Source organism: Cryptomeria japonica, chromosome 7 (assembly GCF_030272615.1).
Source record: "Cryptomeria japonica chromosome 7, Sugi_1.0, whole genome shotgun sequence".
Lineage (NCBI taxonomy): Eukaryota > Viridiplantae > Streptophyta > Pinopsida > Cupressales > Cupressaceae > Cryptomeria > Cryptomeria japonica.
In genome coordinates, this window is record NC_081411.1 from 596,193,586 (window position 1) to 596,211,433 (window position 17,848).

General features: G+C 36.6%; 1 protein-coding gene across 1 annotated transcript in view; it reads left to right on the plus strand.

Moving 5' to 3' along the window:
- Positions 1 to 486: 486 nt before the first annotated feature.
- The window catches only part of LOC131049114 (SNF2 domain-containing protein ENL1), an 84,560-nt gene continuing 67,198 nt past the window's right edge, over positions 487 to 17,848 (plus strand). The window contains exons 1-2 of the mRNA XM_057983141.2: positions 487 to 956; positions 2,203 to 3,329. Coding sequence (XP_057839124.2) covers positions 749 to 956; positions 2,203 to 3,329 — 1,335 coding nt within the window. The 5' untranslated portion in view covers positions 487 to 748. The remainder of the gene's footprint in view (positions 957 to 2,202; positions 3,330 to 17,848) is intronic.

Consider the following 17,848-nt stretch of genomic DNA (forward strand, 5'->3'; position numbering starts at 1 on the left):
AGAGAGATCTCAACGCTTTGCATTGTCCCCAAGTAGACAACACAAAGGCACTTCACTTATCAATTCTAAGACAAGAATTAAAGAGCCTCTAAAGTGTTAAACTAATGCTACTTCAAATATGATCATATTGTTTGTTCAGTGACAATAAGAATTTACTAACAATGACTTGAAACAAACTCAAATTAACTGAGTTTCAATTGATCCTACCATTTTCTTAACCACCAACAATTGTACTCATACATTTACTCAATAATCTAACCATTTAAAATAATCTCACAAAATATATAACCAATATTTTTTTTTTCATTTTACATTTATTGACATGCACCCTTAAATTTCACCATTACAAGAACACCAATCATTAATAAACGTTCTCCACGTGAACTCCATAATAAGAGAAGAGTGTTGTTTTCCTCCCGCCAAAATCATTCGGAATATGTGAGACTTGAGAAGCAAGCTTGCATAGCGGTGTAAATATTAAAATACAATTTAAAATGTGTGAATAAAGAGTACGAAGATCGAATTCCAATTTCTCCTGTATCCTCTTAGGGCAAGTTTGGCACCTGAGGACGGTAGAGCGGGAATCAAAATTTTAAAATGTGAAATACCCAGAATATAGGAAAACTGAACAACCAGAACCTTGATAAGAAAGGAAAGCACATTTTTGGTGTTGGTCAATCCGTTTAAATCCGTGGATGACAGAATTTGTTCTGTAGTGTAACCCAAGTAGAACCAGAGCACGCAAGCAATGGTGAAGGGGCGGGAAAGTGAAGAAGGCGAAGAAAGAGAGAGCAGGCGGCAGCCTCAAAGCCTCAACCAGAAGAATGCCCAAGCGCTTCAGACGTTGGCTCGCCTCCGAGCGGAGAGACAAAAACTTCGCCCAATTCAAATCAATTCCGATTTGAAATCCATTCCAGACAAATGTGAATCAAAAGAAACCTCGCCGAAGAATCAGGGTTCGTAGTTCACTCTACTCCTTCCAATGAGTTTTACAATTAAATGCATTTTTCTTTCCAAATTCGAATTCCACAATTATCCACAAGCCATTTTGAATTTCAGATAATGCAAAGAATTTTGCTTCGATTTGGCTTTGCATCGAAAAGGGACTAGAAAAAACGTATGAGATGCTCTGTTCGTGTAGAACACGGTGAGATGATGGGGTCTCAAATAAGAAAAGTGTCTTTTAGGATCCATAATTCTAGGATTAGCTATCCGCAGGTCATGGTTCCATTTAGGGGCCGAAAAATAATCCCATTGATTTTTTGTACTGAAGGTTCTATTACTTTTTGCGATGCTAGACGGTTTAGCAGCCTCCATGCAATTGTAGCCTTTAGATCCTCGCAGTTTCCTGGGACAAAGGAAACACATTGTTTGCATTGTGTTAAAATGTCGAGTTTTTTCTTTTTTATTATAAACTGTTTTAACAAAATATACACCATAACAAGTTTCTCAGGACTATACGAGACCACACAGGCTCAGATATGCATGCTACAGATATACAGGACTGTCACACGTAAGTTACAAATATACAAAATTGAGCAAGCTACACTGAGACTGTCTACTTTTATACAATAGATATATGCCAAACTAAACACTTATCTAAAAAGATTGCTGCGTAGTTAATTAACATTTTTTGCTACTGCTGTAGTCATTTATCCCATTCCAATGCAAAGTCGTCACTCATCAGCCTGGTTGATATGCAATTTAGCCTTTTTTTGCAAACCCAGGTCCTTCTTTAGTGTCTCTGCTGGAACTTGGTTAATACATCTCATCTGGAATTTCAGGTAGCTTTAGAAAGGGGGTGTTCTCAGTTTTGTTGAATGGCTACATTGACCATTGAGATATATAAAATTTGAAGGTAGCCATTGTATTTTAGATATAAGATTTCAAGTAAGTAGAAGAGTACCTGAGTAAGCTTAGCCTGTGGACGCCAAAGGCCATGAGTTCTTTGTGGAGCTTTTAATGGTTGTTATTGCAATCTTACTTTTTGAAGCTTTGAGGTATTAGCTGCTTTTTAATAAAATTTGTTTTTCCTGGTTTAATTCTAATTGCTTTACTTGCCCATTTTTTTATTTCTGTGTAACTTGTGGGGATATTTCTATTTGGATTTGCTATGGGAGTGGTTGGAGAGGAATTAGGAAAGAGTTGCTTTCCGCTGGCATTTGTATACTAATTGGTTTTTTGAATAATCTGGATGGGCAGAAAAGGGCTTGGATAAGGTCAGAATTACTGGAAGACGGAGGCTGTGTAAGGTTTCTGCTAATACTGTTACTTCAAGCTCCCATAGTCTACCGTCTGATGGGTCCCAAGCAGAGGAAGGTAGTGGTGAGAATTATTTTAAAGCATGCGATGAGGAATACCATGGGTTATACAGTCATCCAATGGCCAATAATGTATCTTCCAAGAGCAAAAATGAAAGAAAGATCAGTGTGAATGAAATAAGTTCAAAGCTTCATTCTCTGAACATCAAGAATTGCGAGTCCTTCAATACAGCAGATATTGGTAAAGAAAAGTTTAATGTAGAATGTAGGGCCAGTATTAGTGATACATTTAACTCTCTCAGTGATAGTTCAGTTGATGAGTGCAATGGTGATGATGAATATGAGGTTGAGGACGAAAAAAATGAGTCAAAGGGTTGGCAGGATGAGGAGTCTGCATGTAGTGGCAAGGACACAAAGGATGAAGCCAAAAGCCCCGTTCACAGCTCTGATGCTCCAGATTTTGAGAGTGCACAATCGGCATTGTCTTCATTGTCTCATAAGGGTGACGATGGTGAAGAGAATTATGCTGAATCAACTAGAGATACATCATTCTTTATTGGTGCTGGTTTTGGGGATCAAGAAGATGCTCCTAAGCTGTTAAACACTAAAACGGATCATATGCATGGTATCTTTTGTGCAAATAATGCCAAAGTCATGCCTTCAAAGGTAGTTGAACAAAATAAAAATATGTCTCAAGTTTGTACAGCAGTAGAAGTCTCTTCTTCTGCTTCGGAGCCTGATCCTGTGTGTTCCGAGAATGATAACGATTTACTAGAATCTGCAAAGTCTGTGAAGGTCAGAGCAAATAGTCGTGCATCTCTTGTGAAGGGCAATAATGAGCAAGATGCATATGAAATAAATGCTAGTGACAAGGAAGACACTTCTTCAGCAGCAGCAGAAGATGCTATTGTCTTCACTGATGATAATAAAACTTACACACTCAATGGGAAAATTGCAAAACACTTGTATGCACATCAACGTGAAGGAATCAAGTGGTTTTGGGATCTTCACTGTAAATGTAGAGGAGGCATTCTAGGTGATGACATGGGTTTGGGAAAAACAATGCAGGTATTCTTTGTCTTCATTTGTATTGCAATATGGCTCCTAGTTTGTTTAATTATATATTCGACTATAACTCTCTTATGTATATCAAGGTTTAATTTCTTCTTCAACTGTCAAAAGGATGAAATGCATATGCAAAGTAATATACCATGTATACATTAGCAATATAACTTTTAATATGTTTAGGATGCTTTCTGATTTGATTAATCTCTTATCTGTTCTGAATTGGTGTAATGATTGTTTTGCTCTAGGAGTATGGTAAAATTGCATTTTTAACTAAAGAATGTTGAACTTTGCTTATTTATTTGTGCATAAGTTCAAATGTTTAGCACTCATCAATATTTCGTTATATTAATTGCAATTACAAGTGCTGTACTTACTTGAAATTGATCTTTTGTGTGGCCTTGTTTGAGTGATATACCATTAGTGACAACAATATCACAATAGAATTTCTCTCCTGTTTTACGAATTTCCCCCCTTAATTTTTTTTCATCCTTTTATGACTTGTTTAGAAGAGGGAAGAGACATTCAAAGCTTGCTGTTCAACACTTCTACTTGTTCCAACTCCTATGCTTTTCTCCAGATTGTTGTCAGTAGATCTGTTTTTCTGCCACCACCCTCCCTTGTTGAACTGTTTGAGGAGTTTCATCCTTATGTTGAGCCTTTGTAATGGTATTGTATGCATCGAGTAAAAACTACAAATATTTGCCATTTTTTTAAAGTACTTTCAATTGACATTTACGAATAGGGATTTAGATTCTTGGCTCCATATGTTTTTCATCTGAATATTTTATTCAAAAGTGAGAAAGTTACAAAAGTCTTAACAGGGAACTTAGAATGTTAGGTGAGGTATGATCCATTTTAAGGTCAACAATGTTTGGTGCCTTGCAGGGTGGTTTAAACTTTATGTCATGCAAGACCACCTATAAGGGGCATTGTATGTAACAGTGATACTCTGACACTGGGTGTACATAACCTACCCTCCCTTGGGACTTGAATCCATGGCATCTATTCCTTAATTACAAGTTCAAAGGAACAAAATCAGCAAGACCAAACAATAACTGGATAATGTACAGTATTTCCCAAGGTCAAAACAAAGAAGAAGCAGAAACATGAAGGTCTATGAATCTAGAAACATAGCGAACAAATAGTTTAAAGGCACCAACTACTAGAGGAAGTAACAAATTTGAATATCTTCAATGGAAAAAAAGCCGCTTGGAATAATGTTCACTGTATATTTCCTTGACCTTATGAGTTTGCACTGTTGTCCAATTTACTTGCTTCTTGTTCCTTAAGTGGCTTGTTAGGTTTTTCAAATTTCCACAGGCTGAAATTTTATTTTGCTGGATTTCTCTATGTTCAATTTTCTTCAACTCATGGTTGTCTTCAATTTTATGTATTGGATCTCTTTCTCTTCTATTGGAGGAATTGTGAGAGTTTCATGTCTTTGAGGAGTTACTCCAGATTTTGAGCCTTGATGATAAAATCCTTTGTAGTTCATCAATTGTTAACTTATTAACTAACTTTAATGCCCCACGAAGGAACCCCGGAGGACTAACAGACTAAAATAAGATAGCAATAATTTTTTTTTTAAAACATAATATATTATATTATTTAACACGTCATACAAATATATATTATGATGCACAAGCGGAAGATAACATACATTATAGAACCATGCCCTCTATGGGTTCCCTAACATTGCTACTATGCAACACATCTAAATATAAAAGGGAATACATAAATTATTAATGAAACAATTATAACATTACATAACATAAAGAACATCTATATCTACAATTATGTTCATTTTAAGCACCAAACCAAATGTTCCTACGATAACCTTTAACATGAAATAGGATAGGACATACAATCACATGAGTAGTCGATACCAACACCAATCTATCTAAACACTTTCTATTATTATATTGAGTATTAATTAAATCAATCTAAATTACATCAACCTACTTATGGAGTGTTCAAGAATCAATAACAATACAATTACAATGCTTCTCAATGATACATAACATATATACTGATTACAATTATTGAATAACTTGCAACTTAAATGAAAAGGTACTAGGATGAAGAAGACATGATCTTTCCCAAACCCACACGAACAAGTCACCGGCCCCCAATAGAGGTTGACAACAACCACCCGACCATGTGGAACCCTCAGGTCCACTCCATCATGCTCCGGAGATAGACACAAGGCCCCAAACACACAAGAAAACAAGGAAGGGAAACAAGGTCTACTCTCAAGCACAACACCAACATCTAAGGAAACATAAGGTATACACAAGTATAAAGCACATACAATGACAAGGATCCACTAGAGGCTTCCACTTACAACCAAACAAGATAGGATACTAGAGTACAAGAAAGAAAGAGTGTCATCGTATAGCCTCAAGAGATAGTTCATGCGGAACCAAATAGTCCTTTTGTGAAGACAAGGGGATTCAATTATGCTAGATCAATGCCCCTCAGATAGCCTTGCCTTCCCACCCCCATCCTTAGTCTATACAAGCACTAAGGCCATGGACGGGGCACCATAGTATCTTTTTAATGTGTTTTACCTACCCCAATTCATTAATTAGGTTATCACTTGATTAAGAAACTCTCCAATGAGTTACTTGGCAGTCTCTTTAGGGTCTTGACCCCCATTGGGAGCCACTCTCTCTTAATGCATCTAGTTACCCATACCCTAATTTAAGGAATCATAAAGCACTAAAGCATATACATCTCATATTGGACATCCATGAATCCATTTTCAAAAGATTGAACAAATACTCAGAATTAGGACTTTCACAAGACCTTAATGTTGATTTATAGCTAGGTCGGATCCCTTGCTACCAGTAAATATTTGAGACGAGAAATGAATCCGAATTTTAGGATGACTGATCCTCTTAATCCAGTACATATGATGTCCTTTTCAGGAGCTAGAGGAAGTACATCTCAGGTTCACCAATTAGTAGGTATGAGAGGATTAATGTCATATCCTCGAGGAAAAATTGTTGATCTACCCATTCAAGGGAATTTCCATGGATCCCTTGGTTGGGCCGACCTAGTACACCTAAATGTTAATTGGCCTGTTGGCCTTAGCATTTTGGCAGCTTACTTTGTATGTTAACTCAAATTGGGGCAGGCCCTATTTGGGCGATTGATTTAACTTGTAACTTGTAAGACTCATTGATATGTATCTTGTATATGGGTCCTGACCCATATGTAACTTGTGAATTCAAATTATATTTTGGCGCCAAAATATGCAAGGCTGACCAAGGGATAATGATAAGCATTATATCATATATAAGCAATGTAACCAAGGATCACAAGAGATAACACGAGCGAATTATCTGCACTGGCAAATTCGTCTAAGGTAGCGAATTGGAGTTCTCAAGCTGGGCGATCATCCTCAAGGTTGAGCGAATACCATCTTCGAATTTGTTCAAGGGCTTGTGAAGTACGTCAAGGCTGCCGAATTCTGTCTCAGATTGACAGTGACCTGCATATACACTCTGTCTTCCAGATTCAGATAAGTTTTGCTATAGTTGATGTATGCCCTAGAAGGGTTAAATTGTAATCTGGTTCTGCGCCTATTAGTAATCAGATCTGAGTTATTCTTGCTGGGTTTTTTTACCTCTAAGAGGGAGGTTTTCCCTGGGTATTGCTGTGTTCTTGTGTGTTATGCTGTTATGTGCTTACTTTACCTTGCATTCTTATTTTCTGCTAATTTCTGCTAATCTGATTACCAAAAACTAACACTTAACATTAAGGGGTCAGCCTTGAAACAACATATGAATGCAAAATTAATTGATTTCTTCCACAACAAGACATAGGAAAGAGCATATGATCACCATATCCTCTCAAATTAGATCAATTAGATCCAAAAACACAAGATTGACAAAGTACAGGACCTAATTGAGCCTCTGGGGCGACTTGGGAACCAAACAAGACCAGATAGAAATGTTGCACATTTGATCTAATGTGCTGTGCAATTGTGCCTATTTCTTGTGTACTTGCAGCCCATAATTGCACATTTGCAACCAAGAACTGTGCACGTGGAGCCTAGAATTGTGCACTTGCAGCCTGTTGACGTGTATTTTGTACACAATCATACACAGAATAAAATACCCAAAGGCATCTTATCCTCTCTTGAATAAAGTCTCTAACTGCTGAAGATTCGCATGAAGGATCAGTTAGGATGACTCCAATGTTCTGGTTAGTAGGGTCTCTACGTGTGGATAAACTCCAGTGGTATGATGTGATTTGCTGGAATCACAAGGGGACTTACATCTGATGATTGAACTTCCGATCTGCTTTGCTGGAACACAGGCTCTTACTGGCTTAGATTTGAAAAAATGGAAAAAGGATGAGGGCGAAGAGAAGATCTAATCTTAATACTAAGAATGTAGGAGCAATGATTTGATTTTTGATGAAACTCTAACTAGGTCTTGTTTTGACATCAATGGACCATCTCCACAAGGCTAGTGCGATCTTCTAAGGGAAGCTTTATGATGTTCAAATCATCACTACAGGCATAGACACCATCAAGTTGATGCATATCAATGAAGAAGCGACAAATTGAAATTGAGCTTAAGCTGAATGATTCCAGTTGACTACACAAGGCAAGTCTGCAATCAACAAACTGCTAGTAGTATGGATATACGAATTCCACCATTAATCAATCGCATTTCCTCCATTCATCTAATCATCTACCATCTAGGATTGAAGACTCAACAAGAAACCATGCAAATTGCAAGAAACGACACACTTCACCATTACTTCAATGAAAATGGAGTTTGTTTACAATCAATGGCAACAATTTCTTGCCTTGTCCTCCTATTTTACTCTAATTACTATTCTATCAATTTCTAACTACTCTCTATCTACTAACTGCTTTCTATTATTTACAACTCTCTCTCATTATTTCTAATTAGCCTTTACAAAATGAAATGCCAGGGCTTATATAGTGCCCTCAATACAATTCAATGGCTTAGATCCATTCGAGATCAATGGCCAAGATTTTACAATGAAAACCCTAATTAGGGTTTGTTACAACCATTACATAACATTTAATGCTCAACCAATGATAAAATTGTATTGCTTGGACACATGTCCCCTCTAGAAAATTCGACCAATGGATAGCCGGGGTAGGTACACCGGAGTTTGTGCCACCTTCCATGAGTTAGGTACATTGAACCTGGACATTGTTGAGGTGGACCAGTCCGACTGGATGAGCGATGACTAGGATGCCACCTCATTTGACACTTGGAACTTGGTAGATATTCAACTTGATGTTGTTGAGAAGCTAGCTTTAATTAATTCTTCTGGAACTATCTGCTTCTTCAACGAACCCTTTGCTTTGACTTCTTGTGTCCTTGATTTGCAGGATGATGATGTACCTCGCCTTGGAACGCTGGATTGGAAGAGGCCGCCCTTGTCCTTGCTTGATCGTCCTTTGAGGAGACCGTCCTTGATCTGGCTTGATTTTCCTTGAGAGTCACCATCTTGGTACCTACACAACATTTCAAAATTAGTAATAGATATTGCAATGCATAACATAGATTAGATTAAAGATTAATTTTAGGAAACTTCATGATAAGTCTTTGAGTTATCATTTCCTAAAAACGATTGAGCTACTGGAATTGAAAATTTCAAAATTCAAAATTTGGAGCAATGACGATCAAAACTCAAAATCAAAACAAGGGATCTCATTGCCATACCTCACTTGAGAACTAACTCTAAAAAGATGCAAAATAAGGAAATTCGCCTAGGCAAAATCGAAATTTGAAGCTTTCAATGTGATCCTCCTCTAGCGAACGTCCACTTTAGCAATTCGCCACCTTGGGGGAGGAGTCTTCAATGTCTTGAAGATAACAAATTCGCCTTACTTGAAACAAACACGCACTCCTCTTTGATGATAATTTCGCACCTTTTCTTCTCTAAAATCGCATATGAAAGAGGATAAAATGATGATTTGAAAATGAAATAAACACCTCCCTTTATAGGCGCTCACCTTCACATTGACCCTAGGCCGACTTTGGTGAATAAGGCAAATTTAAAATAAACTTAAAGGCTGACCTTTGTAAAATGAAACAAATTTTAAATCAAGCGCCCCATTTTATTTATAATTAATTAATTTAATGCCTATAATTTTAAATAAACTCGATTTTTAAAAGGCAAAAAATTAATTAATAAAGACCCATGCGCTAATGTTAAATGCTAACTTTAATTGGATTTCAAATTTATCGATTTTTTCCTAGCATTTAATAAAATCTAAAGAATGTTTTAGCGCCAAATTTGGAAGAGGTAAGGACACAAACCTATTGCTCTGGTCCCTGACTAAGGGACAGGAGCGAATTTTGATGTTTAGTCTTGATTCTCTTGCCTTTTATGTTCAAAACCTCCATCCTCACGTTGAGACTGGCATGTTTGCCAAAAAACTTGAGCTTGATCGTCTTGATTTGGTGGATGAATGCCCTCTAAGGTGGATATCGCCCTGGTCCCTTGGTGAGGGACAGGAGCGAACTTCATGCTCTGGCCAACATTTGCTATCGCTCAAGCTTTACTCCTTGTTCATCACCTTGCAAATGATATCCTTGATCTTGCGAACCTTGACTTTGACGTGATCTTGAAGGAAAACGAATGATTTAATGAAAATCGCCCTGGTCCCTTGATGAGGAACAGGAGCGATATAGCTTCCTTGTTCAAATTGATAGTCTTTTGACGTTTGAAACCTTTGCATATCATCATCTTAAGACGCCTTAGACCCTGTGCAACCATGTACAATCTTGACTTGGCATGAATTTTGAATGAATTGGCAAATATGGTGGATATCGCCCTGGTCCTTGACTGAGGGACAGGAGCGAACTTCAATGTCCTGGGCTCATGCTTGCTTTCATCAACTTGCCATTGCTTTCATTGTGTAAAATGAAGTCCCTTGGTCCCCTTTGGACACTTGAAACGTGATCAACATTCAAAATCTAAGCTTTCATGAAGATTTCGCTCTGGTCGCTGCTTGAGGGACAGGAGCGAATTTGTACTTTCAAGCTCAACTACACTTTGCCAACTTCCAAATTTATCTTCAACGGTCTAGTTTCACCCTCCTTTCTGGCCTTCAAACTTAAAACTTGCTTGCTTTTGCCTGAATTTTACCTTATGAAGAATTTCGCTCTGGTCCCTGGGAGAGGGACGGGAGCTACAATGGATTTCGCCCTGGTCCTTGACTAAGGGACAGGAGCGATTTTGCATTTTGGTCTATTTTTCCTCATGTTTGTGCCTTCAAATTATGTTCAACTGGTAAAAAGCACTTCCTTGGTTCTCCTCAAGTCGTCAAATCGTTCAAATCTTTCAAGGACAAGGAAATTTTGGATTTCAAGCTCCGGTCCTTCAGTGAGGGACAGGAGCGATTTTTGCCCTCCAGGCCCAAATGCTTCACTTTTCACCATGAAATGTCTTTGCTAGGGAAGATATCATCCTGCTTCATGCTATGAATAAAAGTTAATGTCCAAAAAAGGTCTAAAATTGTGCATATAAAGAAAATCGCTCTGGTCCTTCAGTGAGGGACAGGAGCGAAATTACCCTTCTAGACAAAACTCCATCATTTCATTGCTTTTGATCAAGTCTGGATGCTCTATCATGCTCATTTTGCCCTTCACTATGCCTTTGATGTCTCAATTCGTCCAAACAAGGTCAGGAATGGCTCAACTAAGCATTTTCGCTCTGGACCCTTGGTGAGGGACAGGAGCGCTTCGCCTTGGTCCTCCTGGGAGGGACAGGAGCGAAATTCGCTCTGGATCCTCAGTGAAGGACAGGAGCGAAATTTGACTTTTCGAACTCTCTATCAGGACAATTTTAATGGAATATAACATTCTTATACTTTAAGTTATATTCCATATATACTTTCAGGATGTTTGAGAGTGGTTTCAGACCTCTAGGAGTTATATTGCAAAATCTAGTTTTTTGAGGTCTTTCAGTTTCCAGACTTAGTCAAATTCAGGATCAGGACTTTCAGACTTAGCCAAATTTCAGGATCAAGACATCACTCAAGCAGGACCTGCTATCCAATTGATCTCCCCGACAACACTCAAAATGCAAAGGCCAGCTAACAAAACCCTAAAGGACCTAGAAAACAAACCCTAAAAAGCAAAAAACATGGGTCCCCATTTGCAATGGGGCGATGTGTGAAAACGTCACAACACAGCCCAAAACTGCACACTTGCTTTGATATCCAATTGGGCAATGAGACGTCTCAGGAGGCAAAATCAGAGCAAGACCCATTTGAGGGGTGCCTAATCACCTCTCAGAAAGTCAATCAAATCATTCCCAAAGCCCATACACAGAAATCAAGAAAGCAATTTGTGCAATAAACCCTACTTTAATCATTGAAAACAAGAGCAATTCCAACCAAAACTTATCAATTTCAGACCAGCAATGAAAACACATTCCAGATTGATACGAATGATATAAAAAACACCACATTGCCATTTCAGAACAAGAAATTCAAATAAACACAAGAAGAAAGCAGATCCCTACCCCAAATTCAAAAATCAAGGGAAATGAAGAAGCCTGCACACCAAAATACTCTAGGCAACACCTCTCAGAACAGCAGCGAATTCCAACAGCAACTCAAATCAATTCCAAGCAAATCAATCTCCAATTCCAAGCCAAAATAGAATCCAAGAATTCACCCTCAAAGATCTCCACAAACTTACGTTCAAAAGTTGTAGGAAGGAATCCCCGAAATTCCCCAAATCAAACAATAAATTGCTTCCCAAAACATGTACGGAAAATCAACCACCAAAACCAACAAAATAACCAAATACAATAACAAGGATGGATTATTTAATAAATAACTTATTAATTTAATCCACCATATAATTAGCTCCCCAAATAGATATTTATATTTATTTAATTACTTTATTCCCTACAAACATAAAAGTACTTACACTTGTAATAGTGCTCACATATATAGATAAATATAATTAAATAAATAATAATCATAAATATATTTACATCACTTAATGTATAAATATCACCTAAAATAATAACATAAATAACATAAAATATCACTTAATAAAATATATCATAAATAACAATAAATATAACTATCATAAATCCACCAAAATCACACAAGCTACAACCCTTGACAATGGGTAATCGGATGTTACCTCCATGACAACCCGAGAAGGTAGACTCAAGACCAAGATAATTGCCCTAATTCAGAATGATTGCTAGGGCTAGGTCAGATGGCCCTTGATGTTATCTCCATGTAAACTGCCATCGAGGATTATATAGGCACATTTAGACCTGTGAAGCTAGGAGGAGTCGATGCCTTGAACTTGCATCAACCAAAACACAAAGCACCTGCACAACATATATATATATATATACTGAATCATGATATATACATAAGAATGTTAGAAATCATAATCAGTTCTCCAATAAGATCACTTGAAACACATGTTAGTACATTGTGATCCATTATAATCATTATACATCATCTTCATGTTAGAGTTATTAAAAAATCATAAGCAATAAACCCTAATATCATCAATATGTCTTCATATGCATAAATCATCAACATCATCATCAAGTCCAGAAATATAGAGTCATCATGAATATTTCACCATCATAGATCAAATGAGTATGTCCACACACACACCGAATAGTATATCACACACATAGAGTCAAGCATAAGTCCAATAGACACAAAAGCAGAAGAAGTCATGGAAGGCATTACACTAACCGAACCAGAAGAATCACATATTTGTCTGAGATATAATATTCTCCCAGTACACTACAATGAATTACTAAGTTTTTGTTGGAAAACTGTGCAATTTTTTTGGATTTCACTTTATGGTCCTTCATTAGGACAATTACATATTTATTAAAGATATGATATTTTCGTGGTTCATTGCAACGAATTAGCAAACTTCTGGTAGAATTTGGGTGCAAGTTTTCGAATTAATTTTTTGGATCAACTATGTGATCCTTCATCAGAATGATTGCATATTTACCAAAGATATGATATTTCAATAGTCCATTGCAATGAATCAGTAGGCTTTGGGTAGAAAACTCTGTAAATTTTTTTTAAAGGATCCCAAAAGGTGGTTCAAAGTGTTGATACAAAAAACTTATCCTGATGAAGGAGCACAAAGTGTGAACTGAAATGTTGATATGAAAATTCGAAAACATGTACACAGTTTTCTACCAGAAGCTTGCTAATCATAAATTTAAATCTCTTTTAAGAAGACAAATAAAGTTTTTGTTTGTTATTTTTTGGTTTCCGATTTTGGAATTGCTTCTTTTCTTTATCAAAAAGTGACCAATAACAGCAGATTGGTTCCATCTAATGCTTTGTTTTGCTGCATGTTTTTTGTACTTTTGTTCTGTGTTTTTTAACTGTTAAGATAGCAATGGGGCTACATGATTGTAGTTTTGTTTTCTTCATTTTAAGCTATCAAAGAAAGCTAAAGGATGATATTAAATCACCACCAAGTGAGGCACCAATTTGGTGTATGAATCTCTCCCACAAAGGGGATTGTTTTTTTGTTTGTTTCTGATTTCCTTATGTACGGCTTATATTCGGTGTACATACTTTGGACCCTCATCAGATTCAAATTTTGCCTCCTTTATGGAATGCACAAGCCTTCATCATTAGGCCCACTAAGGCTGTATGAAGCACATTGGTGTATAAAAACATAATCTATATTAAATGTTTTAATATCTTGAGGGAAAACTGGAATGAAGTATTTCTCATTGTAAATCCATATAGATGAGTGGAGATAATTTGCATTTCCATAAAATTAAAGTATTGGCCAAGAGGATTATTGACAACTTCTAAAGCATCTTCTGTCCAAGAGTGAATAGGCATTTAAAAGGTTTCATCCAAAATAAGATTTTTGTCCTAATGAAATTCAAGCATAAGATTCTCTTGAATGCACATTGTAATGGCCCAAGTCAAACACCTAGGGCATTAGCCAAGCAAACCAATTTTTTTGAAAGAACAACATTGACAATGAAGATAAGGCAATGACATGGTGCATTGGACACTAACGTGCAACAAGTGTTATGTCAAGCACAATGACACACACACACACACAAGACAACATCATCCTTGCCCAAGCAAGGTGGCACATGCAAAATCCTTACCAATAACAAGACAAACCCCCATGAACGAACCATGAGAGAGTGGAATCTCACTATGACGATGATTGAGTTTTAACTTATGATTGCGTGCTCTTGCAAACACATACAAGGATGGAATGAGGGAATTATTTGTATGAATCCATTGGTCACACTTTTTTCAAACACTCTTTAACTATTTATTTTATCCTTTATCTTGATTCCTATGTAGGAAGTCACTCATATCTTTGACCTTGGATAGCTCAACAAGGTATTGGCTTCATCCCCTTTTGTCACTTCGAGAGTGTAGTGTAGTCCTCCCAACTCTAACATCTTGAGACAATAACAAAGTTGGCTCAAATCCTCGGGGTATTAAAGTTGGCCAAAATCTGATGCCTTGAGATGGATGGTACTAGAGTTTGTTAAACTAGGATACCTTGAGAGAGGTAGCATCAAAGTTGGTCCAACTTCGATACCCCAAGAGGGAAGGTATTAGAGTAGACCCAACTTCGATGCCTTAGGAGGGGTGATATTGGAGTTGGTCCTTGAGACGTAGACTAAAGCCAAAAAAAACTAATCACAAAGGAAATAGTGGTAACACAATTTCTAACTTAAATATCCCAGGTCCAGAAGTTAGATTGAGACCATTTCTTTTATACAAGCATAGCGATTATAACACAAAGTACCAAAGCTATTAGAGTCCAAGCAACTTCGATACTTCAACAAGGCATTAGGGCTCAAGGAAATTTTGCCATTATCCAATATAAAACCATTATTGAAAAGGGGGATGTAACAATTTTAATTTTACATGAGGCTCTCTTTCTTATAATTTTTTTATGATATTTTATTATGGATGTTTTGGGTTTATCTTGATTTAATTTTTAAAAGGGGCCATTATAGTCATTAATTTCCTCACGGGCTTGATTTTAAACTATTTATTCTTCTCATCATTTTTTCCATCTAATATGCCACCCGCTTCATTTGACTTCAAGGGCTTTTGTAGTAAGATTCATATAGAGCATCTTGGGATTCATTAAATACCTTATTAAGCTCAACTTGTGTAGTTAATCTTTTTCTTGATAGTTATAAGTCTACATGGATGAACTAATCCATAGCCACTTTCTTTAGTATTTAGATGTGCAGATGATATTTTAAGTAGGATTCACTACCTATGCAAAGTTTTCACTATACTAAAAGCTAGAAGTGTTGATTTTATGTTAATCTTAGCAATCAGATTGACAGTAAATAACAGAAAACACAAGAGAGACGCATAACACAGTGATACCTTGGGAAAACCTCCCTCTTGGAGGAAAAACCCAGCAACAATAAATACAGATCTGATTAGGTTATTCACAGTAGTTTAATACATCTTCACCCAGCTAGGGCACAATACATAACTTATCTGATATATGTCAATCTGCCTTGAAGATCAGATCAGAACCACTGAGAATGGAGTATGCTGTCCCAGAATGAAGTTCGTTCAGACAAGAACTAGTTCGCAGATCTTGGATAATGTTCGCTTGACTAAAGACTCAATTTGCTATGTACATTCGCCAGTCCTCAAGCAGATTCAAAACCTCTAGATGATTCGCCTAATCAGAGGAGATAATTTGCTAATCTCTGCTGGAGTAATTCGCTGCTTGTAATCAGAGATAGTTTGCTGATGATCAGAAGTGATTCACCGAAGATCTTATGTTTGATGGAGAAGTTTGCTGAATGTGTGTGTTGAATGCTCTTAAACAACTCGAATATATAGGTGATCATACATTCTAATTTCCCTTGCGTCGGCCTTGACAATTTTCCTGCCAAGAAGAATAGGTCTAGGTTAAATACAAGTTACATAGTCCGCCCACTTAGGGCCCAAAGCATTTTTTGTCTTCTAAGGCCGATAGGGCAACAAGTACGCTAGGTGTGCTAGGTCGGCCCTAGAAGGGCTCTGACCTAGCTACATACAACAACAAGAAGATTGGGTAGATTTCATTTTTGCATTCAACAAAATAATCCTTTGTGTAATTTTTTCTTTTTGATAGATAAGTTGCTATTAGTGGGGGTAGCTCCCTTTGCATTAAAATCTCAAGCATAAAAATTTACATAGGTCCTTCAATTTTGTGAATGAATCCATAAAAACTACATCCATCACTTAGCTTCCCAAAATACATACCCACAAGTCTGTGCATATTCAAACGATCTTAGGGCCATGAGTGCCATCTACACTATATGCTGTTCTTTCATCAATCAGTAGATGGGCAAGCCTGAACCAATGAGTCTCATAGTCGGAAATTGTGATGGATCAATATTTTTTGGTGTAAATTGTTCATGCTGCATGTTGAGGAAATTCAACAAAATTAAAGCCTATTTTTTCTCTATAAAGACCTCCAAAATTATAGCAAACAACTAGTGAAAACTATGAAGATCCAAATTCATTGAATTTTAATATTTTTCAGGAATCCTTGTTTGGGTGTGATGATTCTTGTGTTTGAGGAATTAATCGTATATGCAAGTGAGGAGGTTGAATAGTTCAAAACAATAGACAAAAATGTGTTGTTTTTGGTATTCTTTGACTTTATTCTAAGTTACCTGGAAATAGGCATGATAAGTGCCAATTTCTTTGGACGTGAGCTTTGGTTTGTCTCAGGAACATTTGTTCTTAATATATCGACTATGTCAAAAGTTGTAAGAAATATAAAGAAAATTAACCATTATATCAATATTACATGCGTAATCACCCATAAAATTATACAAACTAACAAAATGCTACATTATTGATGATTTCAAATAACACTATTATATTCTAAGTTACCGGTTCGGGTTCGGATTTGCAGATTCGGCAATTTTTTTTCTTCTTGGGTACAGGTATGGGTTCGTCCGTACACACACACACACACACACACACACATATATATATATCTATATATATATATATATATATATATATACACACATTATATATATGTTCAATATATACAATCCATACAAAAATAAAATATACAATGTGACTTTCCATACATAAATGATAAATCCATAATTGCCAATGCCAATAAATATTCATATATCGCAAATGTAATCAGTAAACTAATAACTAAAGTCTAACATCATATTCATAATTTGCAAAAAAGATAATATTCAAGTTTCAAGTTTCAAAATGTGAATATGTCATGACACAATAAAAATTCAAATTACAAGCCATCTATGGGATTTAAATTCCATATTCATCTTCATCTGAACCATCCAACCCAAGCCTAAGGTCATCAAGTGGTTCAAATCCAACATCAATTGAACCACTATCGAATGGAATGCCACTCCCACTAGTCATGTCTCTCTCAAGTTCCATAGCTGCCTCATCTATAGAGACTTGGGCAAGTTGTGCAACTGTAGCATCTAAATCAGCACACTCAGGG